Genomic DNA, 25,582 nt, shown 5'->3' on the forward strand with positions numbered 1-25,582 from the left:
GACAAAGCCTCTCATGCAGTGGTGCAATTAGGGCTAAAATGTGGGGAGGAGGGGATTTAACTCCTTAATATTACGTGAAAATTATTATAATAAAAAGAAAAATATTCATTTATTCAAGTTTCATCTATCTTTTATTTTTATAATTACATTTTTTTTTTTCAATTTTAATCACAATATCTTTTTCAGTATAAATTATTGATAAGTTACTAAACTGATCTTGGTTCATTGTAGAACATATTTACCCCCCCCCCCAACCCCTCATAGCTGAAAGGCAAACAGCTATAATAATATAATCGTTCCATATCAATCCTATGCAATATAAATTGATCATAATTTTAAATACAAATCAAATTATTTAATTATAAAAGGTTTATTGATATTTTAGGAAACAATTATATAATTTTTTTCTTTTTTTTTGGGGGGGGGGAGAAGGCTAATCCCCTCCAGTCACACTGAGTTGTGCTAATGAACCCATTGTACTGTGGTTTGGAACATTGTTTGAACCCGTTCCTTGAACAATTACTAAACATGCCATTGATATAGGTGCCAATATGGATAGTAGTGCCAAAAGAGTCCAAGGGTCTTGTCACCCGCTCCAGAGACTAAGTTCTAAAATTATATTTACAAAAACAAAAAGTTAATTAGAAAAATGCGTCATATAGAACATTAAATACTTACTATTAAGTGTTCAATAAAAAGTGTATTCCTACTCTATTACTTTAAACTACGTTTTTTTCTACTGGTTACCTAGAATATATTTTTTTAAGAAATTCCTTCAGAATCCAACCCCGGATCTATTTCTATACTAATGTTCGTCTTACTACGAGAGGGATCGTAATATCCATATATAGTAAATTATGTGTTTCGTCGGACTAGAAAATAATGTGAGCATGATGCAATTAATGATACTCTAAATAGTTCTGTAAATCTGTAGTTCAATTGCGCAATGTTATTTAATTACCTTTTTTAATTAAAAAATCATAATAATATTATTGAATACGAAAAAAGTTATAATATGTACAACATATATTCCAGCATAGCTTAAAAAACTTACTAGGGAGGGGTTGTGGTTTTAGCTATCACTTAATTAAAAGGGGGCTTTTTTGTAGGTGCAACTAGGTAAATTTTTCTGGTAGGGGGGGGAGGAGTAAAGTTGTATCGAAAGCTCTGATACTTTGAAATAAAATGTAATTAATAACCGGGGTCTGGGAGGCTACAGGAACTGCGGCCAAACTGCATTTAGTGAATACCATGGCTAAAATTCAATTTTGTATGATAAGCCATTATAGTAGCCGATAACATTATGTTATAAGGTTATAACAATAAGTATAAGATACATACTTTAAGTTAAAATTATTTTCATACATTCGACCTGGTTAAATACACTAATGGCCAGTAATATTTCGTTAACAAGTATTTTTAGAATACTCATTGGTAGATTTTCGTCGTTATGTTGTTATGCTATATACCTGGGGTGACCAACAAGGATATATACACTAGTTACATGAATAAATACAATGGTATAAAGAGCCAAAGTGTATATAAATACATTTTATAATTTTTATTATTTTATCGTTAATAAGTAGATATTGTTTTTTTGTTTTTTAATAAAACATGAGCTGTGAGCTGCATACCACTATGATGAGCCACAAGTTGGTTACTCTTACTATGTACCATAATAATATGGTACATAACTTAAATAACACCATACAATATGTTTCTCTGTATTTGTTCATTGAAATGACCTTTAGGGTTTTGTCAATGCGTATTCCAAATGGGTAGTAGACAGATCATGCGATCTAATTATCAATTATTATATACATGATACTACTCCCTTCTTCTAGAGGAGACATGTGTGGTCTTCACTTCCATTGGAGTGGGACCTACTTGAAACCCGGATGACGCAATGGGACGACAGTACGATAAATTGGTGTAAATTGGATAAAACCACGCAATTTTTCGCACTTTACTATGAATAAAACCGATCGCTGTGTGAGTCACAATCACCTGCGACTACATTGCGCCACTCCGGACCCAACATTTTTTTTTTAAATAAAACACCAACTGCATATGACTACGACGAGAACCGCAAGTTGGCCACATCTGCTATATACCATATTAGGTATAGTACATAACTCATATAACACCATAAAATGTTTTTATAGCTAAATTGTTAAGAATCTAATCGAATAATCGAGAATTTAATATTCACAACGAGAAATAAGTGTTAAAAATATTTACATTTTTGGTTATTATTTGGAGTGAGTGTTGGTATGACTCCCTATAGATCAGTTGCTATGCGCATAGAGCCGCTCCTGATGTCAATATTGTACTATACTCGTAACACAAGTAGACTAGGCCTGTTATATATGCGTTGGCTAAATATATTGTATCAAACATTATATGTGGATTATTTCCTCACAACAAGCCAAACATTTTAATTCAAAATTGTTAAACTATTAATTTATAATTTATGCCAAGTATAGATAAGTAATATACACTAAGAAATATTATAGCTACTAACCTACTAACTAAATAAACTATGTTATTATTGTGTAACTCGTTTTAAAAATGTCAATTGATGAAATGAAAAATCGACCGGAATCGGATAATCGAGCCATACATGAGTCAAGCTGCACAATTTACGTTGGACGTGTACGAGTCATCATCGATCCGCACTTCAACGCTGATGTCTCTGGTATTGCTGAGAAACATGCAACTGAAAACTATCATGAAGGCCCTGCCACGAATACGCCTCCAATACTGACAGATTTCGTTGATGTTTGCAATACAAGTAATTTATATTATTATCAGTTACTCTTCTATATAGTCTCAAAAGCATGATATATACGGCACATTTTCAGAGCCTTGCAGCCAGCATCAACCAAACACAACGCCGTACTCGGCTCAACCAAAAATAAGTAAGACAAAACTGACAAGTCAGCAGTCAGCCTGTCTACGACCGACCACATCGCAACTGTCGTGTTGTCTGCACGGCAGTGGTCGGTGTAATTATGAGGCGCGTTTTGGCACTGGAAACGATAACTGCATCGTCGGAACTGACAACTGTAACACCGCCGCCCTGAACAACTATCAGTCGTGCCGGAACAGCAGCGGACGTTCACCGATTTCGGAGGCTCAGAATGACGGCCGATTGTCATCACGGAGTTTGGTGTTCCGAAATTTGGGTGTTATGAAGTCTGACTGGACGACGCCATCAAGAAAATCTGCGGTTCCCAGTTCGAGCCGGCCCAAACCACTCGCAAGACAGGACAGGCCGGTGGATCTGTACGTCGGTTCCCGGCTGCCCGTGCCCGTTCGTCCAGGACCGGTGACGGCTCGGATTCCTCGGATCGGTCGGGCTGGTGACGTGCGGCTACCGTCACGAGGTAATAATCAAAATGGCAGTAGGTGCACTTCTGCTGACAGGCCACACCACACTGACGATGGTCTAAACAATGGCCATCGGTGCAGCACTGCTGATATGATGAACTATACCGACGATGATCTTAATGGTCAATGTTGTGCCATTTCCGACAAGCCACATGACCACGATGACATGCAGCATGGCACTGCCAACGGGCCACACGATACCGATGACAGACTGAACGACATGTACAACGTAGTTGGCTCACTTGATTATAATGATATGACAGTCGTGCCTGGACAGTCAAGCATGTGCATCGACAAGTCGGGCGTGAGGACATCCACAACTCGACAGGTTCTTAACCAGTGGCCATTGACGAGCGATAGCCTGTCCGACACGTCCAACCACCCGTCCCTGCAACAAGTCAGGCGAAATGGGCCTGGTAACCAGTGCGTTTCACTGTTCACCGATGATATACTGACATGACACGTCTTCCTACCGGAACGTCTGTTAGATTACAACTATCAGCTATATAATTGTTGATAGGTATTTCATAAAAAAATGTTATAATATATTATTACATATGTTTTCTAATCAATCCGTTGCAGTGGCCATCAGTGCTACAGTGAAATATGAGACCTAATAATATATTATCTAAATAGTATACACTATACAGTATAAATATATAAATATTATGTATTTTATATCTAAGGTGGGCTGCACACTAGAGTAATTATAAAATCGAAACTTGTAACATGAAACACGAAACTATAATTGCATGAAACTAGCCGATATATTTGTATAGGGAAACACTCAAACACTCACAGAGTTTCATGCAACTATTATTATTTATCGTTTACGAAATTGATAACATGAAATTTGTCATTCTGATTTCATTGTTTTAGTTTCATGAACATTTTCACATATAGTCATGCACGTTTTTAGTTTTTACTGAATGAATTATGTTCAATCATATAATTTGATTTATTAACGTATAAATTAATAGGTATTCAATACAAAATTATACATATTTAAAATACTAGTATTAGTTTAAAAAACGATATTTTTTTGAATTTTTTCACGTAGGTACTAAAATAAAGCAAGTAGATAGTAGAACTAATCAATAAAAATAAAAATTTATCAAATTATACTTTATAATACTTATTTACATATTATTCGTATATTTCTTATTCAAAATATTCTGTAGTTATAATAATTAAAAATACTGACAAAAAGTGATCCTGTCATTAATACACTAACACTATTAGTTGAAGCAGTAGAAAAACATCCATGTTTGTATAATTTCAATTTAAACGAATATAGCAATTATAAGTCAATCCAACTAGCCTGGAAAAGTATTGCTAAAGAAATAAATAATACAGATCAGTTAAAATAAATAACTATTATGTATTGTTAATATTATAATATGTAAAAAACGATTTTTTTTAAATGTAAAACTAAAATAAGTTTAGGAACATCAGATAGGTATCTTGTTATTATTTAGGTATATTATTTACAATAGTACGTTGATAATAAAAGAAACATAACAATACGCTTCTGAATATAATTAAAATGTGTTTATTATTATAATATATGCTAAATGTTTTGTTCAACTGCGTATTTCCACTGCCACGGTAATGAAACTGTTGGTCTTAAAAAAAAACTTCACATATATTCTCGCACAGAACTTGCTGTAGAGTGTAGATAAATTATGAACTGCTTGTTGGTGTTTTGTTAAATTCTGGGGAATATCAATTTCATCTTTGCTGTTTATGTCTGCATAGACAAGAAGTTGTATTGAAAAAAAAACTTTATAATTAAAATTTCTTGATCCTGTGTTATTGAATTTTTATATGCGTATGACTGGACATTTCAAACTCAAACGTGGATATTTCGAGTACCTACACGATGAACCAAGTATTACTACATGCCTGATGCCTGAAAGTTATATTATACAGTATCATTTATACACATGTTTATAAAACTAAAAAAATCTACTTAAATACTCTTAAATACTTGTTACATATTTTTTTTTTTAATAATTAAATTACAATTTAGAAATTAAAATTAAAATTAAATTATAACATAGAAATTACTTTTCAAATAAAAAATTACTAATTATATATGTATTTACCGCAATGTAATTAAAATCCTTTCTGCTACTGGTACTGCAATTCTGAAATTTGTATCTTTTTGAATATTTTGGACCCAACTATATGTACTAAATTATCAACATTATTTTTACCTATGCTGTAAAATGTTTTAAATTAATCTGGATCACTGTGTACTTCATTCGCGACATCATTAGTAGGTACTAGAACATATATTCGATAAATGTTATCGAATGTACCCAATACGATGTTTTTTTGAAATTTTTTTTGACGTGCCCACCACCAAAGCAAAATTACGTCATCCTCATCAGACGAAATTTTAATACTAATCATATTTCGGGTTGTATCTTAGTTCCGTCCCAAGAACCTTTTTTCATACCAATTCCGTCCCAGTTTAAAAAAAAGATATATACTAATTCCGTCTTAAATCATTTTTATAATTTAGTTTTAATAATTTGTTCAATTATAAAAATAATATAAGTATTCATATTATTTAAATTTTCATAAGTTAATAGTAATAATATATTTATATATAAATTCTGTATAATACTAAATATTAATATAATCATTCATTCATTCATATCATCGAACACTCATTATTTAAAAAAGTATTTACTTTTTTCAAAATATTTTTTACATAGTTTCAAGTTGTTAAAAAACCAACGTTTTTATTAAAAAATTATATTTTTAAATATTTTTTTATCCTTATCATTTTTTAAGTTTTTTACTTTTTTGAATGACAACATAGAGTTTTAATATCATATTCCAAAGCAGAATATTTTTCTAATTATTTTGATATGTAAAAATCGAATTTTGGACGAGTAGTTTATGAGTTATAAGTATTTAAAGTTTTGATTGGCGGAGTGGAGTGGTACGGGGTTGCCCCACAAAATGTTTGTCCACTACTCCGCTTGTCTAAACTTTAAATACTTATAACTCATAAACTACTCGTCCAAAATTCGATTTTTACGTATCAAAATAATTAGAAAAATATTCTGCTTTGGAATATGATATTAAAACTCTATGTTGTCATTCAAAAAAGTAAAAAACTTAAAAAATTATAAGGATAAAAAATATTAAAAAACATAATTTTTTAATAAAAATGTTGTTTTTTTAACAACATGAAACTCTGTAAAAAAATATTTTCAAAAACATTGATACTTTTTGAAATAATGAGTGTTCAATGATAAAAGAATCACCCGGTATATTAAATAATACGGACACGCACAAAAAACGACTGAAAAGTTTATTTGGTTCAATAGCTGAAATAATATTATCTTTTTTCTAAATAATATGATATTGTTATTTATTCGATTTTATACAGGACGGAATTGGTATATCTATTTGAAAAACCACGGACGGAACTAGTAATCTTTAAATTGCATTATTATATTCGGAACGGAACTCGGATGCAGCCATATTTCGTTATTCTATACACAGTTTCATTGTTAAAGTCTCTTCAATATATAAATCAACGTGAAAATAGTTTCTGAAACCGATTGCATATAAAAAGTCTCATGTTTATAATTTCTCTGGTGTGCGACCCACCAAATACTAGGTACAAAACGCTCAATATTGTTTCTTATTAATAGGTTATTATGTCGTTTCTAAATAACACAATAGTATTATAATAGGATTATATTATGATAAAACATTAAAATATTAAAATCTATTATAAAAATTATCATAAAATACATTCATCGTATTTAATATTTTCTACAACATTTAGTTTAACATAACATATTATTTATAGAAAAAAAATAAATTACAAGCTGTAATATTAATAAATAATTAAATATCCTTCGGATAAGATAAGAATAAAATCATTGTATTATTTTATTGTTCATGTTAATAAATTATTAAAAAATTTAACTGTAAACAGTCAATAATTATAAAAGGTTAAGTTTTAAAATTAAGCATTTTAATATTAATTATATGGGAGAATATTTGATCTTTGAAATTTTTGACTATATATTATTTTCGACTAAGATGCCGCAGAAACAACTCCAAATTAAATAGAATCTAGAATTCATAAAATTATATCTTGCATGCAAATGTACTTAAATAATTTCAGAAAAAATGAATCAAAATATGTGAAATCATGTTAAAGGATTGGATACCGTTACCGTCCGAAATTAAGGAGTTGTAGGTAGGCAACTTTTGGTTATCTCAGCAATGGGTTATTATATAGTGTTCGTAGTAAATGAACATTGGCGGGAGTGTTGTTAATTACACCCTTCTATCATCGTACCCGTCCAATTCATTGTTGTGAGTCGTGGGTTACCTTTTTTTACACAGTAACAAGTCGGAAAGTCGGTTAAAACGGCTATAGTAACTAGAATTCGTATAATTTATCATCAAAACCTACTAATTTTAATTCATTTACATCATGCTCAGTAAACTTGATTAGGTTAACAAAATACAGAACATAGAGTCATAGCATATAGATTATTGGTATAACCAGATAGTGGAGACTGAACCACTATGTAGTACTCGTCCGTGCTTTTAAAATTAAACATTCCTACGCTTTATTCTCGTCATTTTGATGCTGATACCCGCTTTATTCAAGGCCTACTAGATGGAACAATAGATGCCCCAGATATTCTTTCCTCCATTAATTGCCGTGTACCATCCTACCCCTCAAGGCATCACACACCCTTTCATATCCCCACTCACTCCACCTCCTACGGTAATAACCATCCACTACACCATATGCTTCGCTATGTAAATAATGCTATGTAGTTAGCAGTGGCGCAACTACCGGGGGGGGGGGGGGGGAGTGTCAAACACCGGGGCCCAAAGACTACAGGGGCCCCTGGGCCCCAGCTTAAATAAAATAATCTATTTCCATATTTGATAATAAGTTTCACAATAAATATAAAAATCATGACATTTTGATCATTAATATTTATATACCTATTATTTATAATTTATATATAATGACTAGTACAGTGAAATCATTGCATTTATTTTGCATCTTTTTTGTGAATGCTTATATACAGTGATGTAGTCCTAAAAAAAATCATGGGTAAACGCCTTAATCATTGTAAAAAAAAATTTGGGGCCTACGCCCTACAACCCCCCTCCCCCCAGTCATCCCCCCATTATTCGGTACTTGTACAATCCAAAATCTATTTGTCTATATAATATACAATAGAACCTCATAAATTGTGATTGATACATTTTAACCTCATTTTTTGAATACGGGTAAACAAGGATCTAAGATAGGTATCTTTAAATCATGGGTAAACGTAAACCCAATCAACTGATCGAGATTCGCTTCTATATATTGTTCTATGACAATAGTAAACAATTTACGACGCTTATCTTTTTTTTGTTATTGAATATCAAAATTTAATATATTATACTACCCAATAATATTTCCTAAATAAATTTTATTGCCTAGGTATAATTGGGTAACGTTAATACGTATGGTTCATGCCTTCATGGTCAGTGTACCCACGAACCACGATTTTCGTTAAAGGTACACGCATGACGCATTAATCTAAAATTGGGAGGTGAGTACACACCGCGGTGTACCCGCGTGTACCCTACACTACACCACTGCTTATAAATATGTTTGGTTTCAGTGTTAATTCAAATACATTTTCTTTTTCTTAAGTGAAAACAAATTTAAAATACTTTTAACAATATAGTTTTCATTATATTACTCTAAAATATATAAAATATTAAAATGTATAGTATATAAATGACTAGTGTAGTCTTAAAAGTTATAATTTTTATTTGTTTTTATAAGAATATTATGTTGTTATTTGGTTGGTAAAACTTTTAATAAATCTATTAACTTAATTTTAATTTGTGGTATTGATAATGAATAGTAATTACCACTTCCATTTCAGTAAACTGATTAGAAACAGTTGTTACAACTTACAAGTGTATAAGTATAAGTTATATCATTAAATACATTACCTAATTTTTTCCTTTTGGCAATTTATCATTTTATCGACCAAATTTTGTTCACAATAATAAACATAAATAATTTTAATTAGGGCCACTTAGTTAAAAGTGACACTAGGGCCCCAGTTAGCCTAGTTGCGCCACTGGACTAGGTAGTCTACTCAGTATCCTATATTCTATATTTATTTGCCACTCTTAACCGTCTGTATATTATTACTGTTCTATGATTGTTTATATACTTTTTGTAATTGCCGTTTGGCGTAAATAAAATAAAATAAATAAATAAATAAATATTAGTTAAATTGTTCAGCTTGTACTCTATTACTCCTGCAATCTTCAATATACGAGTACTACCCTCAAGAACAGGCAGGGTTACTCAGGTGACAGTAGTACTGCATAATATTATTATTTAATCATTTATAATTAAACATTGTACACGTTAATATATCGTATTCAATTGAGTTAATCTATGAACGCAGGTTATAAGTTTCTAGGACCTGTAAAATATAACTTAGGAAACTTTATTTGTATCGATCCAACAACAAGGTTCTCAAGACCGGTTTGTGTAATTATAGGAATATCTAACCGACTGCTTCTTAACTAGGATTTGGTATAAATGTCGACAACCACTTGGTTTAGATAACCAAGTTAGGCGAGTTGCAAGGTAAAATATTCTAATTCGACCGATCTCAAGTAGACTACATGTCTAATTTATATAAATAAACAGAAGTCGTATTGTTTTAATAGAATGATCGGTTCTATTGAAGTTAAACGGGTAATTTTGGCAGAAAAATTGGCAGGTACATAATAACTTTAATTATAAATATATGTTAATGATGTATATCTTCTTCAATTCACTCATAAAACTGTTAAAATTAATAAAGTTATATTGATTTATCAAATTAAGTACCTATTCAAAATGTATTACAGTTTATAATCACACGTTAAGTTGACGTAGTAAACTTGTGTTTTTTGTCGATTTGTGGATAGTATAAAAATATAATAATGATTAATAACGAATAAATAACTCCTAATGTTTATTATTATTTAAAATAAAGTAAAAATTTATATTTAAAAAAAAAATGGATTTGAAAGTCAAAATATTTTTTTGAAAACGAAAAAAAAAACAAAAAATTCCAAATAAAAATTAGATACCTATATTCGTTTGTTATTGAAACACGTATTATTAAGCAAGGAAATCATCGTCAACGATATTCTAAAAAAAAAAAAGATATATTATTACATCTGAGATCTAGTCATTATATTGAGAAAACTAGCGAAGATATAATATACTTTTCGAAATAATTTATGGTGATATTATAAGACCTCACAGTAATGCACAAAATAATTCTGGTGACTATGCCTCCGTAGCTCCATGTTAGTATTAAATGGTCATTAAATGAATATATTTACTAAAATCAGAGCTAATGAAAAAAGATATACCTATTAAAATCTTGAATTAGCAACATACTATCACAATAAAACAAAGTTGATGGGTATATTGGATTGGGTATTGATAGTTGTGATTTTATAGACGGTGTCAGATAATTTTAAATACATTATTTTTTTTATAATATACCAAGTATAGATAGGTACTGCAGCTTTCTATGTATATTATTATTTTATTATTATTTTATCACCACTACCATAACCCTTTTTAGCATCTGAAGAATCGTATACCCAAAAATTGTCTTTATTCATATTTATTATTTTTTCAATTAATGTTTGATCTGTTTGATAAACCATAAATCAATAATAATTCGTACCAGTTATACAGTTATACCTAAATAATAATACTACTAAATATAAATAACAAAAATGGCAACAAAATATCTATATATTTACCTAAGTAATTTATAACATTTATTTCATAATTTCTGTAAAACTATCTAATTATTAGGTACTAGGTAGTACATACCTAAGTTATTAACAATCACACTTTATGCGCAGTAGGATCGCATTCATTTGTACCACGAACTAAGATACACAGGACTGAAAACGAATGTTGATGCGAGTACACCTTAATATTTTGATTGTGTGGGGGACCAGGGAATTTCGGTTCTAATCAACACTAGCGCTCAACTCTAGGCCAGCGGCCGCTATCCGAGTTAATGGTTATTATTTAATATTTATTAATTATTATTGATTTTGATATTTCTCAGTTATGCATTTGAACCAAAAAGTTTTGAAAAATAGATTCGTTAAGGTCAAAAAATTATCATAGATTCCATAGCAACTGGCAAGTTGCAACCCAAACATAATACAGTCGAGTCTCGATAACTCGAATTTTTTTTTGTCCCTAGGAAATTCCTATACACTCAATGCAATATTTGTCGCGATAAGTCAAATATAAAAATAGTTGTGCATAGTCTCTCGAAGTCATTTCTTACATTTTATCGTTAGAATAACCGGTTTACAATCACAAATGTACAAATGAAATTATCCTATGTACAACTGTTGTGCTGTAAAATAATCGGCAGTTGCCGTATATTTTCGCTGTGTAGCGTGTACAATTTGTAGTTATGTCTCTTAAACGTAAATTGGTTACATTAACAATTGCTGAAAAAGTGAACATTATAAGTGAGGTGACAAAAAGTGGTAAACAAAAAAATGAAATTGCCAAGCAATTTAATATTCTACCCAGTACACTTTCAACTATTCAACTATAATAAAAAAATACATAATATATTACGTGTAACGTGTAAAAAAATAATTAAATATTTGAGCTGTTCTTTTTTATATTTTTGAATGTAGGACGTAGGTATCATGATTTCAAAATATTATTATATAATATAGATATTTACTATAATTTGTAATAATTTATTGTATAATTGTATTTATTTGATAACATATCATGGAAATAAGACATAACATAGGTGTCTAATATCTATTATATAGGTAGCATTTAAGAAATAAAAAATAAGTAGAACCTATTACCTATAATTTATAAAGTACCTATTACCTATGTAGTAATAAGTTTTGATAATTTTTTTTTTTGTAACTTTTCTTTTTTAATTATTTGTTTTGTTACAAAGTAAACTGTTTCATTCTCATAGTGATGTAGTATTGGAAAATATTAGTCTAATTTCTGTTTCAAACAGACACAATTATTTTGATTTATAATTATACTATGTTAAGTAGGTATAAAATATTAATATTATATATTATATATAATATATAATATATTACCTATAATAATATATTATAGGTAATATTGTATAATTATATATTTTCAAAGTATGAAAAAGGCGGGAAATGAGCTCCTGTTAATGTTGATTAGCATACTGATTTATTAATTTCTTGTTTTTGGATACCTAGATGGCACTAGTGTTGACAAAAACTCGAAGTCCCCGTACCCCGCTCATTGTATACATTAAGGAGGATTTACCTCTCACACCCCCCAACCAGTTAGTTTCCAGTCCTGTTTATCTTGGTTCGTGATTTGTACAATGTACGATTTCAGATGTGATCTTACGTCTTCTGTTATCTAATATTAACAATATTTTCTCAGCCGTACCACCTTAAATTTTGTATATTATAATATTAGTATAATATGATCTAAGCGTACTACTGTACAACTGTCTGTACCCCGACAACCAGTCATGTTTCGTCCATTAGTTAAAAGGTCTACGGGTCAGACTGTTGCACTGACAAAAAAAAAAACCAATGGATGCGGCGTTGTATACTAATCTGTTATAGCAGCTGATACCATTGTTAATATTGTTAACCATAAAAGGCGTCTCGTTGCATCACTTCCTACACATACTTAAGTGTTGATTCCATTATCGCTCAGAAGCTTCTGAGAACCATCGTTTCTCTATCAGTTATGTTGGCCGAAATGCATATGTTCAGCGAAAATATTAAATGCTGTGTCATGTTGTGACTGCAGGCTCATTCGGCTGTCGATTTATTCGGTAGATACCTACTAACCTTTTCGGCGTTCCTATTACCCACATTTTGGTTTTTAGTGTTAATAGAATCCATCAGAAAGAAGTCTATAACCAGCATAACCAAGTACGTAGACGATTGTGATGGCATAGGTGCTAGCGACCTTGTGAACAGAGTAATCAAAGTCCATCATCAACAATAATACACTAGGTAGGTATTCATATGTTTTACTCAAATATTTTCGTATCACTGTTTGCTGCTCCTGTGTTTTATGTCGATCTCTCTTCAGCGTTCTTTAAGTATGTATTGAAATATTATTTTTCTTATATGATTTAACAATATTAAAATATTTATAGTTTTTGTAATTTATTGTTTTTAGGTTTTGTTGTTGTTAAAAATTAAAGATTTTTAATACGATAGCATCATGAGTCTCGATATTTTTATAAGGATTCCACCTCTATTTATTATTGACAGAATTTTCAATATTAGTTTTGGATTTCAAGATCTTACTGATAAAACAATTATTATGAATAATACTTTTGAAAATGGAGGATTTGATCAAATTGAGGATGACTATATCTCACAATATTATGAGCCGATAACTATATTATTTAATAAAGCAATTGTATCCTATTTCAGTAAGTTCAACAAATTATGAAAGAAAAATAATATTTTAACATTATATGTTTATTCATTTTTAATTTTTTTCTAGTATTTTGTTCATCGTTATGTTTATTTGTTCTACCAACTCGATACTTGTACCCGGTCTACTTATATTTTGCTTCTATCTGCGTTTTGCTTTTTTCTTATTGGACAAATGTACAAATACTTAATGTTTTATCAGAGAAATTTGCTAACTTAAAAATATTTACGATAAACGAAGTTGTAGTATGGGATATAGATGGTATTATACATATTTTTACACAATTACAAACCGTGCATTTCTTATGCTTGTTATTCTGTGGTATGATACTACAGTATTTTCTATCACTATTATTCAACTCTTTACAAGTCTGCACTACAAATCATTTAATCCATAAGGTAAATATAATTTAAATAACTTCTGCCTTGAATAGAAATAATATATTTAATTTTTCAGGGTGTTTGCATTAGTTTTATTCTTCCTTCTTTAATGGTATTAATACCAGTTACACATGGAATTATGAATTCAATAACTATGCTATTATCATCATTTTTGCCATTATTTATTGTGATGAAAACATTGTGGTTAAATATATTTTCAATAATAAGTTTAGTTCGAAGTGCAAATACTCTTACCCCAGATACCTTAGAGTAAGACAAATCTATAAATTATTATCTTAATATATTTTATGTATAATATTTGTATATATTATTTAATATTTATTAAATTATGCATTTTATCCCAGGAATAAAATACATGACTTTGTTGTAATGGAATGGCCACGTCTCAAAATTCCAAATGTTTTACGATTATTTTGGACTCTGAGATTATTGGATATATATATATTATCTCTGTCAACTAAGGAGATAAGACATGAAACTTTGTTTGAAACTGTGAAATATTTGTTAGTTAAAGGATGCGATACATTTATAGCAATTTTAGGAATGTCAAGTTTTATTTCATACTTCTGTCATAACATAGGAACATTCTTCCGATGGGTAAGACGACTAAGAGCTGAGAAACTAATAATGAATTAAAACTTTTAGATATTTTAACAGTTATTTATTTAGGTGCTGTTGACTGTTGGTATAGGACAGATTAACATTGGAAAACGTTCTGCAATATTATTTGTTGTATTAGCTGTTCAAAGTGGATTAACTGTATTAGAACCAGAAGAGCGCTTTATACAACTTTGTCGAAATGTTTGTTTAATTTGTGATTTCTTAATGTTTTATATCCATAGTTTGGTTGAATCATTATTATACTCTTTGAATGTTAATCATAATACATCAATAAATAGGTATTCTGTTAAATATTAATTATTATCACTTATATTTTGAAATTAATTTTATTAAATTGTTTAGGCATTTAAGAGCTCTTTTTGTTAGTGGATTTATTATAATGTTTTCAACTAATATGTTGAGATACTTGTGGCATTACAATCTTGTTAATAACTGGCTAGTAGAATTTTCTTCTTTCAATATTCAAATTGTGATCAAAATATTGGTAACATTAGCTGTATATGCATTAAATATGATAGATGGCCATCGCATATCAATTTGGGAGAAATTGGACGATTATGAGTTTTATATAAAATCATTTGGTCATGTGGTAATTTTATAAATCCTATAAATTATTTCATTATATTATTGTTAACATTTTTATTTTAGATGAGCTTCTGGTTTAGCACCTGTATTTTTCTGAACGCAGTTTATAATATTATTTTTCAATCAGGCAGTTTATTCCGTGTACCCTTTGTGTGTCTGCATGCATATTATGCCATATGGCGTAGCATTAGAAATGGATGGAGAGTATTCATTAGACGTCGTTCAGCTGATAAAAGAATTAATTCGTTAACTGATGCATCTTCAACTCAATTGTCTGAATTTGATGACATTTGTTCTATATGTCGGCATTATATGTATTCAGCAAAAATTACTAAATGCAATCATTATTTCCACAGTATATGTCTGCGTAAATGGCTTAATTTAAAGGTAAATAATAATGTAATAGTTTCTTTTACTAAAACTTTATAATATTAAATAATTTAATTTTATGTTATTATTAAAATATAGTAAATAGTGTAGAATTAACTTAATGTGATTAATAAACTATATTATTTATAAACACACGATATTTGCATTTAATTTAAAATACAGATACTAAGAAAGTATTAAAAATCAAATTTCATATTTGACAAAAACAAAAATTCTAGAACTTAGGGAGGGCCTTGACAATTTTATAATAATTTTATACTTTATTTATTGACTCATGGAGAATCCCTCAAATCCGTTCATTGTTAAATGTATTCGGTGAAAATGTTTAACTTTTTCAGGACTCTAGACTTCTTAAGTATTTAATTTTGACAAAAAGACAATGTTTATTTAATTAATGTATGTACTGATAGGAACTAATAATAATGTGCCATAATTAGAAAATTTTTGAAAACCACTAGTCTAAACTATTAATTAAAAATTTGATTCATATAAAAATTGTTTAATTTATTAAATTGTGTATTATTTGATTTTGCTATTTTAAATACTTTTTTTCTGTTTTAGGATAGCTGCCCATTGTGTCATAATATTTTATACCAGTCATAAATGTTAAACATTTGTAGACACGGTATAGAAATCACTTTCAAGAACTCCAAAATGTTATTGATACTGATAATTTTTAAATAATTTGATTTGATCATAAATTTTAAATTAACATAGTATTTATATTGCATATTGTACTTGACAACTATAAAAAAATAGTTAAAGTATTTTTTTTTTAATTTAGTTTTTTACTCCATACATACTAGTATACTATCATGTTGTTCATGTTTTATATAATTATCTGCAAGAATAAGCTATTGAATGAATATTTAATTTTATACAACTCAATTGAGTATAGCATGTTATATGGATATTACAATTGTTAGAATATAGGTAGTTATTTACTTTAAAAATTGTTAATTTACAATAAATCCCACTTTTTAATGTAAACACATTTAAATTTATTGTTTTATTTAATAACATTATTTTAGTATACCATGCGTCATTAAGTTTTGTATTCATATAGAAATATTAATTAAAATTGAAATATTTTAGATGGTACATATAGAATTAGTAATATCATAATATTAGTATCCTATTTTATTATATTTTATTTTTTCCGGACTTTACTTTTAAAAATAATTCATTTAAAATTAACCAAGTAAAAATTAAATTATAAATGTATATTATGGCTTAAAATTAAATAAAAATGTGAGTGTTTATCATAAATATTGATTGACGTTATCATAGGTTATCAAAATAAATAACCATTTTTACTCTTTTGTTGATTAATAGAAATTTAATTTTCTTGTGAAGTTTGATGTTTGACTCTTAACCTGCTACCTGATGTATTATTATAGCATATAATATAAACACTTGTTTAATTTCAATGAAAACACTTAGTTTACCAATTCTAATACCAAAACATTTCAATTTAAATAACAATTTGTATTATTTAATACACTATGGTCTTAAGATATTAAACTTTAAGTACTTAATAATATTATTTTGTTAATGTTTCTTCTGTTTATAGTTAATATCATACAATAATATATTGTTGATAATAATAAAATATTACCATTTAAAATAGTTTTAAAAAGATGAGCCATAGAGGTACCTAAAGTTTAATTTTGAAGTAAATTCTGCATTCGACCTTCAATCCTGCTGAATTTTCGTTCATCATTATTTTTAACATTGCATATTATAATATTTTTAATGTAGTCGGAACAGATTGGGCTATCAGGAAATTGAATAATTCCAGATGGGCTGTGACTAACTTGTTGACTGCATGCACTGTAAAACTCCATGGCTGTAGCAATACATATAGCCTGTTGCAAACTATTTTTTTGTAACTACAATAATTAGATGTAATTATTTTTTCTTATTGGTTTAATGATTAAATTTCTAGTGAAACACTTTTAAAATATTATATTTATATTAAGATTTGAAATAACTTTTATTAGTGATGTTTTGATCTTGAAAGACAATCGAGTGATTTGTGTAGTAAGGTAGGTATGCAAAAAAAAATTTAAGATAAGATATATCCGATGCATTGGCAGTGCCTGATTTAGACATTTTGTGGCCTTAGGCAAAATAAAAAATGTGGCCCCTTGTCAACAGTAGCGTATATAGCCCCCCCCCCCCACAAATGAGTTCTATATAGAAAAATAATAATTTATTACAATTTAGTATTTACTTATACATTTTCACAAACATAATTATTATATACATTTTTTTTATCTCTACAGGCTACAGATTTCTTGTAACTATTATTTATTAATTAATATATTATGTAATATTATATATTTATTATTGATATTGAAAACAAAATTTAACATTTCTTTTATATTATTTATTAACCAAAAAAAAAAACAGGAAACAATACATTTTTATAGGTACTTAAAACAGAAATAATTAATTTTGCTATTTTATAATACAACTTTTCTTGCTTTTTTGTGTTAGTTGCTTTGTCTAGGTATGTCTTCCTCGACGACATTTAAAACAAATTAATTAAATACAATATACAAAAAAAATCTCAGCTACCAAAAACGTATTATAAACTGTGTTCAAACAAACGTTAACAATAAAAAATAAATCACTTTTATAAGAAAACAGAAGAATTCCTGTAAATGAAGATAATATACTGAGTACTGGCGAGTCAGTAGTCACGAGTGACGGTTCTCATAATCGTGTGTTGAATGCTTACTTATTATTAATATTAATATACTTGTGAGTTGTGATATTTGTTAAGACTGGCGAGTGGTGGCCGATGGTTGACGTGGTCCGTATGGTGTTTCCAGTATGTATAAAAACAGACTTTTATTTATTTTCATTTACATTTTTGCTGATAAGTGATAAGGATTAATTTGTTTTTTGTTTTTGAACTATATGTTTCTTATATATTTTATTTTATATGATAAAAGTAATACTCTAAAAAAAATAAACAAGATTCATATATAAATGCGAGGCCCTCTATTAACGGAGGCCATAGACAGTTTCTTATCCTGCCTAATGGTAAATATGGCCGTGTACATCGGTTCACGGTAACAGGCGATTGGCCGTTGTTCAGTTGTATCCATAGACATAATATAGATGGACTGCGCGTTTAGCCCTTATCATGTCAGCAATAATAAACTTAGGTAGAAGGCAAATAATCATGGAAAAATGTTTATCTCAACATTTTTCATCCATGATACGGAATTAATAGTTAATACGAGAGTTGCCGAGTTTTTTTGTTTTACATTTTCGATTTTGTGATTCCAGTTATAATAGCGTAATATTATCATAGACATAATATATATCATAATCTATATTAAATTCGATTTTGTGATTCCAGTTATAATAGCGTAATATTATCATAGACATAATATATATCATAATCTATATTAAATCTATGAATATTATTATCTGTTATAATATTATATCATAGAATACATAGACCTATTAACTAGTTAATAGGTCTATGATAGAATACCTAAAACATAGCATTAAGCATAATATTTTATATTATTAATTCAAGATTTATTAGTTTTGGTTGTTGATATTTTGTAAAATGGTAAATATATGTTCTATTAAAAGCTGTAGAAACATAGGTAAGGATGGTGTTCATATGCATAAGTAAGTTAAAAAATTTAGAATTTTAATAACTTTTATATTTTTAATACATTTTAACTATTTGACATACTATGTTTTTAAGATTTCCGAGTAATGAACAAATTGCAGTGATATGGACTAACACAATTAAAAAAATACAACCATCGTACATGCCTTTAAAAACATCAATGATTTGTAGTGCTCATTTTCAATCTTCTGATTACAACTTGAACTGTAAAAAAATAAGATTAAATGATAATGCTGTGCCAAGTATTTTTTTAACAAGTAATATTAAATAATGCCTAATTAGCTATAAGTTATCCTTCATTTCATATAATATTGTACTATTAAATTATAGTTTACAACTATTATTTGTTATTTAGCTAGTAGAATGTCATTGATGAAAATATTTGAGGATTTACCCAAGGACATTAATATTGATATTCTTAAAAATTTACAATATGATGGACATAAAATCAATAGTAAACCAACCAAATTACCTAAATTAAAAAAAAAAGTAAAATAATACCAATACTAAAAATGCATATTTATATTAATTTTCAGTTACTACAAAAGTGGAAGACAGTATTTTAAATACATCTGAATGTTCAGAAGCAAGTACTTGTTTAAATTATAATCTGTCAACTTGCGGTAAGCAGTTTATTAAGAAATATTATATAATTTAGACTATAAAATATAAATATGTTAATTTCCAGACAATACAAAAGTGAATGAAACTATTTCAAATACAGCTGAATGTTCTGAAGCAAGTACTAGTTTAAAATATAATCTGTCAACTAGCGGTAAGCAGTTTATTAAGAAATATTATATAATTTAGACTATAAAATTTAAATATGTTAATTTCCAGACAATACAAAAGTGAATGAAACTATTTCAAATACAGCTGAATGTTCTGAAGCAAGTACTAGTTTAAAATATAATCAGTCAACTAGCGGTAAGCAGTTTATTAAGAAATATTATATAATTTAGACTATAAAATATAAATATGTTAATTTCCAGACAATACAGAAGTGAATAAAACTATTTCAAATACAGCTGAATGTTCTGAAGCAAGTACTAGTTTAAAATATAATCTGTCAACTAGCGGTAAGCAGTTTATTGAGAAATATTATATAATTTAGACTGTAAAATATAAATATTTTAATTTGTTTCTAGACACTTTTTCAGTAATCGGAGTGGCAGATAATATGCTTACAAGACGTCCATTAGTTACCAGAAAGTAATACTTTTAAAAATATTAATAGGTTTATTTCAATAAGAAACATTTTAGATTTAAAACATTTTTTTTTTAGAAAAAGAAAAACTTATGTAGGAGACTTCAATGAAAATGATTTAGATAATCCCAGAAAAAGAAAAAAGTATTGGAATATCTCACAGAGAACATTTAATAAATACAAGCATAGAGTAAAGAGGTTACAAAATCAAAACCGGTACCTGAGAAAAAAAATCAAAAATCATAAATGTCGAGCAGTTAATTTCACATTTACAGAAAACTAACAAAATTTCTGATGAATGTTAATCAATGTTAAAGGTATTTTTCCCTAAACACAATTATTGTTATGTTATGTTGTAATTTAGATGTATTTGTATTTTTTAATGCAATATATTATGCTGTTCTATGTTGACTAAACTAATATTGATAGGTTTAAAATTTATATTTTAACCAATATTTTTGAACTTGAACTCTGTGTGTGCTTTATGTGTAAATGTAATGAATCTTGAGATTAAGATGATGTTGAGGTGCAGTGGTTACTAAAATAGTTAATTTCATAATCTTCTAAAAATATTTATTATACAAATAATAATTGATATTAATCATTTTTTGTATTTAGTTTTGCATGACGTATCTTATGTGTTCTTAATTTTTATACATTTCTTAATGTGATATACTATGTTGTACCTACTTAAATTATATTTATGTTCATAACTATGATACGTTTGTGTTATTTATGTGTTTATTTTTTTTTCTGGGACCACTATCATATCTTTAGTTAGTAATAACTATAGTTTAGAAATGAATTTTAATTTATAGGATTCCCTTCCTGACGTCCAAAAAGAAATTATTTTAAAACAACTGAATATGACTACACAGAGATCTGTCACACCTGAATTGAGATCTTTTGCATTAACTCTTAATTTTTATTCATCAAGTGCATACAACTATGTTAGAAAAAAATTTAATAAATGCTTACCATACCCAAGCACACTTCGAAAATTGTAAAATTGTGAAATGGTATACAGTGGTAGATGGTTCACCAGGTATTACAAAAGAATCATTAGTAGCAATTGAGTTAAAAAACAATAAAATGAAGTCTCGTGGTAAAAATTTAGTATGTGCTATGATGCTTGATGAAATGTGTATTAAAGAGGACATTCATTTTAATGGCAAAAAAAATCAAGGATTTATAGATTTTGGCAGGGGTATGATGGAAGACTGTGATAATTTACCTTTAGCAAGAGAAGCACTGGTGATCATGTTAGTTGCACTCAACTGTAATTGGAAAATACCAATAGCATATTTCCTTACCAATGGTTTATTGGGTCAAGAGAAAGCCAATATAGTGAATTTATGTTTAGAAGCAGTTCATCAAACTGGTGCTAAAGTTAAAACTTTAACTTTTGATGGAGCAAGTTCAAATATTATGATGGCTATTAAATTAGGTGCTAATTTAAATATTTTAAATTTACAACCTTATTTTAAACATCCAGTTACCAAAGAAAATATTCACATATTTTATGATGCATGCCACATGCTTAAACTTTGTTGAAACACACTTGGCGACTGGAAAGTATTATTTGACAAGAATGGAAACGAAATTAAGTGGCAATTTTTTAAGTCATTAGTAGAACTACAAAATGAAAAAGATCTTCACTTAGCAACAAAAATCAGGAACAGACACATCAATTATCATAAAGAAAAATGAAAGTGAAATTAGCGGCCCAAGTATTTAGTAGCAGTGTTGCGGATGCTATTGATCATTCTAAAAATGTTGGAATAAAAGAATTTTCAAACAGTGAATCAACCACATTTTTCTGTAGGAGGATAAATAATATTTTTGATTTTTTGAATACGAGGAACTTTTTGGGGCAAACTGAACACAAAAAACCAATTAAATTAGACAAAGAGACTTTTGTGGATGAGTTTATCAATACGGCAATTGAATACTTAAAATCATTGCAAACTAAAGTATGGTAGGTACCAAAAAGAAAACAAATTCAATTACATTCCTGTAATTGAATCAAAAAGGAAAACAGAATTCTTAGGACTTATAATTTGTTTAACCAGTGTGAGCAATTTTTTTAAAGAAAATATAAAAACAGAAGAAATTGATTTTTTACTCACATATAAGACTTCTCAGGACCACTTGGAAATGTTTTTTTCATTAATTAGAACACGTGGAGGATTTAATAACAATCCGACAGCCTCACAATTCGAAGCAGCATATAAAAGATTGATTGTTCACACAGAATTAAGTCAAATAGCCACAAACTCTGGAACTAATTGTGCATCACAAGATTCTACTTCAATTTTACATGTTCCAAGTACTAATAAAGCAAATAGCATTTGTAATAATTATGACATCTTTAGTTTTGCTGAAATAGAAAATAATAGCGAGTTGCTTAATAAATTTGATAATTTATATAATGATAAATACATTAATGATGTCATTGAGTATATAGCCGGTGTTGTAACTAAAAAAGTTATAAAAGTAATTAAATTCAGCGTTTGTGTTTTAGCATTAAAGATGGATATTCAACATGATGCATCATTAATTAACATAAAAAATAGAGGGGCATTAACAAAACCTAATAAATATATAGCTCAAATATGCAAAATTGCAGAATTTACTTTTAGATCATTCCAACATAAAATAGACTCTCAAAAAAACATCATTGAATTTTTAACAATAAAATCAATTTCTAGTATTCAGATAACAAATTACTTTAACTGCCTAAATGAACACATCAAAAAACAAGATCCCCTTAACCATCATACTTCACAAATTGTAAGGTTAGCTTTAAAATTTTATATGACAATACGATTACATCATTTAAATAAAACAAAAAGCGAACCTGTATCAAGAATAAGGGCAGTATTAACAAAAGCTATTCATTTCCGGCATCAGTAACTACTTATTTTACATATTATATTAATTATACTGCAATGGTAATGTTGCTAAAAATTGTCGGCAAAATACATTCAATAATTTTAAATTACCTTTATATTCTAAAAGTTGTTTATGGTTTAGTATAAGTATTTATATTATAGTAATACAACATTAAATTGTTATTACGTAATTAAAAATGTAATATTTTAATTTTTGATTCTTAAAAAAATAAATAGTAAATATTTAAATAATTAACTATTAAGGTATATATTTTACATTTTTTTACATGTCTATTGTCTTATCAGTTATCACTTTTATAATTTATTTACACAAAATAATATTTTGGAATAAAAATAGTAAAAATGTCTTATCCATGCTATTTTACCTTCTCCGGTCTTGTTATTTAGGAAACGCAAGGAACGCGCAGTCCATCTATATTATGTCTATGGTTGTACCTAGTACCTAAAACCGCGCCTATGTAAAACACTCATTGTTGCCGCTCAATCAGTGAAACAGCGAATAAAAGTAAAATTTATATTGAATATTGATTAAGTCTTGTTATTTTAATATATTTCATTGCCTAAGCTATCAAATGAGAAAAAAAATTATTAAATAAAGAAGAACGTCATCATTTTTCGCGTCGACGTAAAATGTAGAATGTTATGTTTGTAAATCGGCACATACGATTTACAAATGTCCTAAATTTTATAGTTCGACCGTACCACAGCGTAATAAAATGCGTAACGGAGTTGAAGTTATGTAAGATTTGTCTATACGTTATTAACACGAGAGTAAAAAAATGCAATGCTAAATTTTGATTTAAATGCGCAAGAGCGCTATTGCACCTGCCAGGAGGGAGAAATACAGTAATCGAAGATAGTACAGCAGTTCAGTCAACAGTAGCAAATGTATCAACAAGTGAAGTTATTGAAGCATTAACATCGTTAAGCACACATACTACATACATCGGTAATACAAGACGACAAGGTATTGTCGCGCCATTGCGTAGTGAATCGGAGAAATGGGTCCTGGGCGCGTACTATTATATTCTGAATCCCAAAGTAATTTTACAACAGAGCAAATGGTACAGTTATTAAAGTTAAAAAAGAAACACGTGAAACATGCCCCTTTACGACCATGGAATTTACTGAATGGGCAATGGTAATATATTTTTCACTTATGTGATTACTTAGAAAAATATATAAGACTCATTAAAATTTATATAAATATAGTTAAAAAGTAAATAAATATATCAATAAAACATAAAAAACACAACCCTTCAAATGGTTTACAACTTTTCTATAATGTACATCCCTGAGAAATTTATTTAAAATTCATAAATGATAAAAAATAAATAAAAGAACTCAATATACTCACTTAATTAGTGGTTTATAAATCATAATATCATTATAGTTCAGGGACGTATGCAAGGAGGGGGGGCGATAGGGGCGATCGCCCCCCCACCCTGGACATTGTTGAATGTGTTTCATGTATAGGTGCTTACATATTTTATTATAATATTATATTAAAAAATTAAAAATAAAGTGCATATTTTATTATTTTTTCTTAATAAAAATGGAATAAATGGATAATGGTTATCAAAAACCTGTTATCAATTAAGAATGAAAATAAGACTGATTAAAATCAAAAGATTAGAGATATCGTGGCTATAATCGCAGATATATACAATAATTATTATTGTTGTTGTATCTGTGGCAGTGTGTCTATAATAATTATTAATTGTGATCGTCTTCAACTTACAAGATTATATTATTTATTTTTTTTTAATGGTCCGCACTCTGCAACCTTATTAGACATTAGTATAAAGTATAATTTTTATGAAATTAATTTTTAGCTTACTAGGCAATAAATCTAATTAACTAAAAAAAACTGCC

General features: G+C 28.4%; 2 protein-coding genes and 1 long non-coding RNA gene across 4 annotated transcripts; 2 read left to right on the top strand and 1 right to left on the bottom strand.

The window, feature by feature from the left end:
- Positions 1-12,911: 12,911 nt before the first annotated feature.
- LOC107168784 (protein TRC8 homolog) lies at positions 12,912-16,893 on the top strand. Of its 2 annotated transcripts, none has more exons than XM_015518310.2 (10): positions 12,912-13,310; positions 13,365-13,583; positions 13,664-13,922; positions 13,997-14,325; positions 14,384-14,577; positions 14,673-14,925; positions 14,998-15,227; positions 15,292-15,538; positions 15,598-15,921; positions 16,486-16,893. In XM_015518310.2, exons 3-10 carry the CDS (start codon positions 13,709-13,711, stop codon positions 16,525-16,527), a joined length of 1,833 nt encoding a protein of 610 aa, XP_015373796.2. In that variant the 5' UTR covers positions 12,912-13,310; positions 13,365-13,583; positions 13,664-13,708; the 3' UTR covers positions 16,528-16,893. The 2 variants fall into 2 exon arrangements, with proteins under 2 accessions (XP_015373796.2, XP_089074006.1); XM_089217880.1 differs by having other exon boundaries at positions 13,365-13,494.
- Positions 16,894-19,594: 2,701 nt separating this feature from the next.
- Positions 19,595-25,296, bottom strand: LOC149060301 (uncharacterized). Its single transcript, XR_016189724.1, has 2 exons — positions 25,065-25,296; positions 19,595-19,789 (listed from the first exon to the last, which is right to left on the bottom strand). It is a non-coding gene; the product is annotated as an uncharacterized LOC149060301 (long non-coding RNA).
- On the top strand, positions 19,861-21,312 carry LOC149060302 (uncharacterized). The gene is made up of 7 exons (XM_089217297.1): positions 19,861-20,039; positions 20,122-20,208; positions 20,274-20,360; positions 20,426-20,512; positions 20,578-20,664; positions 20,734-20,797; positions 20,871-21,312. The coding sequence occupies exons 1-7, from the start codon at positions 19,949-19,951 to the stop codon at positions 21,073-21,075; spliced, it is 708 nt and encodes a 235-aa protein (XP_089073423.1). The 5' UTR covers positions 19,861-19,948; the 3' UTR covers positions 21,076-21,312.
- Positions 25,297-25,582: the final 286 nt, after the last annotated feature.

Source organism: Diuraphis noxia, unplaced genomic scaffold, assembly GCF_037042655.1.
Source record: "Diuraphis noxia isolate RWA-SAM2 unplaced genomic scaffold, SU_Dnox_SAM2 contig0001, whole genome shotgun sequence".
In the NCBI taxonomy this organism is placed as follows: domain Eukaryota; kingdom Metazoa; phylum Arthropoda; class Insecta; order Hemiptera; family Aphididae; genus Diuraphis; species Diuraphis noxia.